General features: G+C 53.1%; 1 protein-coding gene across 1 annotated transcript in view; it reads left to right on the forward strand.

The window, feature by feature from the left end:
• CSUI_001570 (ccr4-not complex not1 protein) overlaps positions 1-4,897 on the forward strand; it is a 10,886-nt gene extending 5,989 nt beyond the window's left edge. The window contains exons 5-7 of the mRNA XM_068061775.1: positions 80-506; positions 1,246-4,010; positions 4,626-4,897. Of these exons, the coding sequence (XP_067926242.1) occupies positions 80-506; positions 1,246-1,372 (554 nt within the window). The 3' untranslated portion in view covers positions 1,373-4,010; positions 4,626-4,897. The remainder of the gene's footprint in view (positions 1-79; positions 507-1,245; positions 4,011-4,625) is intronic.
• The last annotated feature ends 1,237 nt before the right edge of the window (positions 4,898-6,134 follow it).

A 6,134-nucleotide genomic window follows, 5' to 3' on the forward strand; every position in this document is an offset into this window, starting at 1 on the left:
GGAGGAGGAGCTCTTCACCAACAGCAGAGCGCCAGTCAAAACCACACGAATACGAGTAGTGGGGGCGGTCTCACCACAGGAGGGGGAGTGAACAATGCAAGTGCGTCTCATCATCCTAGTAATAATAGTAGTAGTACTAGTGGTGCTGGCGTCGTGGCGACTCCATCATTAGCGGCAAGCGGAACAGGAGGGAGTGGGAACTCATCGAGTAGTCATCATAGTGTGGATATGATGATGTCGCCATCGTTAGATATTCTATTGTATATGTCGAAGGAATTGGATATGGAGGGGAGATATCTGTTAATGTCTGCTATCGCAAATCATCTCAGATATCCCAACGCGCATACTCACTACTTCTCATGTGTCCTTCTATGGCTCTTCGGTGAATCCAGAGAAGAGCTAATTCAAGAACAAATCACAAGAGTTCTTCTGGAAAGACTCATTGTACATCGACCTCATCCCTGGGGCCTACTAATCACCTTCATCGAACTCATCAAGAACCCAAGGTAATAAGATAGATGATAATGGTGACGCGAGTGTAGCACCGAGGATAGGCGATGAATGAACTCACAGGGATAAGAAGGAAAGACGAAGGGGGGAAGGAGGGAGTTAGGTAACAAAGAAAAAGCGAGGAAGGACTGCTGTTGTTTCTCGGGTCATCTCTTCGTGTTGAGAGTTGATAGATACATGCTGACGCGGGACATAGAGGTTTTGAGTGCGGACAGTACGTCCTACCTATCAGGCATGTAGAGTAGGAGGAGGAGATACCCGGAAGGATAACTCCACATTGTCATAGATCTCTTTCTGTGGAACAAGGTGTGTGGATTGAATCTCTTATGAGCAGGCCGGGGTCATGTCTGTTGAGGTGTATGTATGTATGATCTCTTCTAGTTATGACTTTCCTGTCTTTACGAATCCGACTACTGCGCTTTAAAAAGGCGGCATCTCTGTGTCCGTGCTATCACAAGGAGAGAACCCCGATGAAGAAGCAGAAGAAGAATCGAGTTGCATCTTGTCCATTCATCGTGGAATGACAAGCGACGGGGGGGAGTTTTTCCGTGGTTGTCAAGGCTTAATCATATGTGGAATCTTTCTTCTTTACCCTTGCATGACGGTGGCAAGGAAGGATCCAAGGATGATATGATGACGACGATGTTGACAAGATAGTATTCTAGAGGTGTCCTTTCTGTTTTCTTTCCTTCCCTAACAATTGTCTGTCTTGTGCTGCTTATGGTCTTCTTGCAGGTTCAGTTTCTGGAGTTGCTCTTTCGTGTCTGCGGCGCCAGAAGTGGAGAAGCTCTTTCAGTCTGTCGCTCTCACATGCTTGGGACAGAGTGGGACACATCAACTACAGCAACAACGCCAGCGTTGATGGCATAGATCGATCCATCGTTCATCTCTCTCATGATCCCCATCGAAGAAAGAACGTGCTTACTTCGTGTGTACTTCCTGCCTATTCTCTTTCGATAAAGGGATGTCTTCTTTTGAGGGTTTCTTTTTTCTCTCTCTCTCTGGCAAGTCATCATGATGCCGTGTTAACATCATCATGATCGTCACTGAGCTTAGGGTTGCTTTGAGAAGGTGTTTCCGTAGTCGGGGTTTAGGGTGGCTAGGAAGAAAGAAAGCCTTTGTTGGCAACAGTTATCGATCGACCTTCTGGTGGAAGATGCCGAAGATACCTCTTGACGGGAGAGAAGGAGAATGGGGACGGAGAGAGTTTTTGGTGGTTACCGGGGGCCATGCCTGCTCGCGTGGTTGTCTGGGGCGTATGTGTATCTATCCATACTCGCATGTACGTAGTCTTCCTCGTGTGAGGACAACAGATGGATAGATGTCTCCTCGTTTCTCAAACGTGTGCGTCAGTCAGGCAGTTGGTTTGTGGGCCACTCCCGTGTACTATCGATCTATCAAGCTGTGCGTCGTTTTTTGATCGGTGCGGACAGAGAGAGAGACAGACAGGCTCCCTCCAGCTAGCTATTATTCCTACGGCTACGCCGAGGCCGGCTGTCTTGTAGGGCAGTAAGTATGGGAGGAGCGTGGGCAAAGAATCGCATGCTGCTGGCGGGAGCGAAAGAAAAATGTCTTTTAAAGGTTCTCTTGGTTGAGAAACACCATTTACACTACACACACACGTTCTCACGAGGAGTCGCCTCTTTGTGATCTAAAACGATGAGCTGCGGGTCCACGTCAGAAAGAAAAGCCGGAAGTTGAGGCTCCTTTTCAAGTTAGATAGATGGGCACGGACAGAGAACGTGGCGGGCTGAAAAGTCAGCTTCATGTGCAAGCTGAGGAAAGTCCCGCTGCCGTACACCGGTCTGGGTCCAGTAAAGGAGCTCGCGGTTTTCATTGGCGTGCGACAGCAGGCTGGGAAGTTATTCGAAGGATAGCATGTTTCGGCAAGACGAGAGACCGGTCCGCGGAATGTCGAGGGACGAATGAGCGAAATAGATCCGTGCAGTCTCTCTGACCTGTCCTTCCATTCCCCAACGCTCGGCGCGACGAAGGGGGTCTGAAGCTTTTGGTTTGCGTCTGGCCAGACACCGCTGTTTGTCAGTTCGAACTATTGAATCTCCAGCAGTACGGAAAAGTTCCTTTGATTTTGTTGAAATCGCTCACCCCATACCGAAAAGAAAACCGGTGTTTCCTATGGTTGACGCCAGTAAGGAAAACAGCAGAGCTGGTACTGGCGCTCGCATTGCAATGAAGCGGGTACGCTTCCCGCGGTCGACGGTTGGAACTACCGAGGGTACCTTCGTACGGCATGTCGTGAGTGGCGGTGACATCTTTTTTCACGGAGTGTTGAATTCATTTAACGGCTTCGTGTCACATGGTGATCAAGATATCACCTACCTTGTTCGCTGCCGGAGCCTCAGAACGCCAAGAAAGATAGCTTCTCGAAGCAAAAGTACGAGCCGAATGGCCCCTTGTACAGAGGCCAGCAAAACGTTCCCCATTCCCTGCACTAACAGTGACAGTAGGAGGTGAAGAGGCCGGGAGACGGCTGGAAGGACCCCACTGGCAACCCCAACCTACGACCCCTGGGCTCAATGAGGGGAGACGCGACTGGTCTCCTTAACGCTGTGACTGGTGGCTCACCGGTCGCGGCTGACATGGCGAGGCGTGTTGGATTTATTGTGCTGTTCGAGCGATACTGGTAACCATGGCTTCAGAAGACTTACAAATTTCCTATGTCTCCCGCCTTATCCCATGATGAGGCCATTAGTAGTAAGAGACCTTGCGCCGCGGTCGTTCCAAACATTTGCGGACTTTCAGCTGTGGCGTGCGCGGCTTATCCCTGGTGGTGCTGGGTCGTTATTACCATCCAAGCTTTCCACAATACAGGAGGAGGGAGAGACAGTAAGTCGTAGCGAATCTTCGTTAAGGTCTTCCCAATACAGTAGCGGGCTGTCTCCGGGGGCTTCTTTCGACGGAGGAGGGTCCCCGAATGAAGCCTCAGGACAGGTCGCTGCGTCAGCGGCCAGCGACTCAGGCAGCGTAGGCGTCTTCAGCACAAGCGGTCTTTGCTGCGGAGGGAAGAAACTCCCGCGAAGTGAGAATGCAACCCTATCGGCTGTTACTCTGCTGACGGGGTTTCGCCAGCCCGTTCAGACGCTCCCGGGTGTGCACCAGACGGCAGGAGGGGTTTTCCCGGAACGTTGTCAATCGAGAGACCATGATGGTGGTAACAGGGGGCGCCTCTCTCCCGTCTGTCTACACATCCATCGCCGGGCGCATCTGTCCCGCATGCTGCTTCAACAGCTCGACGATAAATCAGTCGGCCTCCCTTCGGTTGGAAGCTTCACGGGAAGCGTTCCTAGAGGAGTACCCAAAACGGCGCGGAGCGACACGGGCATTGCCCATACAAATACAACACCCGCAAGCCTTCAGGTGTTAGGATCTGACGAGGGAAGCAGCGCGAGACACAGGAAGGAACCGCGTACCGCATCAACCGGTAGACCGTCTGCTGATCTGCTGCTGCGACCGGCGTTACATTTGAGCAGTGGGCCAAGGTGCGGTAGCGGAAGTACTCCAGTGAAGACTTCAGTCCCAGTGATCGGCAAGGAACGAGTATATTGCTCGTTTGGCACCGGTACGCGGTGCGGCTAAGTGTTGCGACCTGTGTATTACCATGGTTTCCGATCTGCTTGTTCTAGACAGAGGACGCCATATGTGGGAACCTCTAGAATGCCTTATCGTGAAATGCTTTGTCGTGACGAGGGTTGCCGGCGCGCACAAGGCAGACCAACCCCTTGAACAATGGCGTACGCCATTGTGAGCGAAGCCATTGCACAATCAAGAGCCGTGGCTGTTTAACGTCGCTGCCCAGTGTCGGCCGTGTCTCTTCAGACGAGCTCGGCTTACTACGGACAAAATCGGCCAGTGCGTCCACCAGGTCGGTGTCGCTGCACAAGGGTGACAGACGTTTCTGCTGCCGTAGAGAACGGCCGATCAGCGCGTTCAGCATACAGCAAAGCTGTCCCTCGCTCCCGACAGCATCTCGATTGTGGTCCACGTATATTCCGGAAGCAGTGCTCCAGTTCTTCGAAGCTCTTGAAGTACTGTGCATCCAGTGCCATGTGGTGGGGCAATGCAGACTGTTTGGATTCCGCGGTGTGTACGTGCAGGGACGTCTCGAGGTGAAATTCTTTCGACAAGACGCCTACCGTCCCGTACTCTAGCTTCTGCTCCGACAACGCACCGCCAACTGGCAGGCCGCGACGTCCGTTTACCAAATTGCTCTATAGTTCGTCAACAGCAGGCGATATCCACCTTGCGGAAACAAGCGCTACTCCGGCGGTACAACATTGGAGAAGTGGGTGCGATGAGCGTGATCCCATCAGGCACGATGCCGTCCGATACGAGACAGACCGGCACCTTTCCAAAAGACACACGCGAGGAGTCGCGGACAGGCGTGGCTGAGGGACCGCGGATCCGCTTTCAAGCGCTACACTCTCCCCCTGACAGCTCCTGTGAAAGCCTGTGACTGTAAACCGTGCAGACAACCACCCAAGCTTTGAGTACAAGGTTAGAATCGTTTGGTGGTGGAGGTCCGTCGCCGAGGGGACGAGGGGTATGTATTTCAGCTGCCACTTGGATCGATGCCCGGTGACCCGGTCTCGCACCAAGACTGAGCAGACGCCCATTATGTGAGGCGCTGTGGCCCGGGGGTTCCTGCAGGAGCCTCGGGTGTAGCGCGCCCCTGATCCCCGACAGAGCCTACAACATGTGTCGGTACAACCGCTGCTGTAGGCAACGGTTACGGTTTCCAGCCATCTGGTTTTCTAGGTTAGCCCCACTCGGCTGCGGCAGTGCTGGAAGTATTTTAGTGTTGAAGTCGAGATTCGGCTGTAGAGTGTACGAGAGTGTCTGCCCAGGAGTGGCGACTGCATGAGCGTGTAGTCACATTATGTCAAAAAGTCCGAATGTGCCCGTGTGATTGTGCCAGTAAGGGAACGTACTTGAAGTGTGATAGTGTCCAGACGCAGCGTGTGGCGCAGAGCGCCTGTGCCATGTAACGCCGAATCGAATGGAAGAGAGAGGAGTTTGTTCAGTGTACACGTGCAGCGGCTTCCCAGTACCAAGAATCAAACAGAGCTCGTGCCAGAGAAACTGAAGCTGTCATCTGTGCACGCGCGAATATGCTGCGAACGCGTGAGCGAGGAGCGGCACCCTCGAGTTCAATCACGGCGGTAGGGACAAGGCCAATTCTAACGTACCACACGGATGGCATTACATGGTACTCGCGGCTGAAAAGAACTCCTGCAATGGCACTCAGCCTCGTACTTCAGATCAACTCCCGACACCCGTTGGACTATTTCGACACACTCCTGCGTGTTGCTGAGTCGCCGGCGAACGTGTTGGACGATGTCGGCACACCCCTGTCTGTTGCTGAGTTGCTGCCGAACGGATCGACCGATGGTGGCCTAATGAGTACACGACACTGCTCAAGTGAGGAAGCGACAGAACGGCCCGACCTATACTTCGTGTAGGAGTGCAAAGGCTCGCGCTACAAACCAGGAGCACACGCTATCGCTGAACAGCGCATCGTTACCCTGCACGGTCAACAAGGAGTGCGGCTGTGAGGCGTCGTGTCGACGGTTTGTCCCGGGTTTTCGGACGCCGCGGTTGATGAA

The sequence above is a fragment of the Cystoisospora suis genome, assembly GCF_002600585.1.
Source record: "Cystoisospora suis strain Wien I chromosome Unknown contig_635, whole genome shotgun sequence".
Lineage (NCBI taxonomy): Eukaryota > Apicomplexa > Conoidasida > Eucoccidiorida > Sarcocystidae > Cystoisospora > Cystoisospora suis.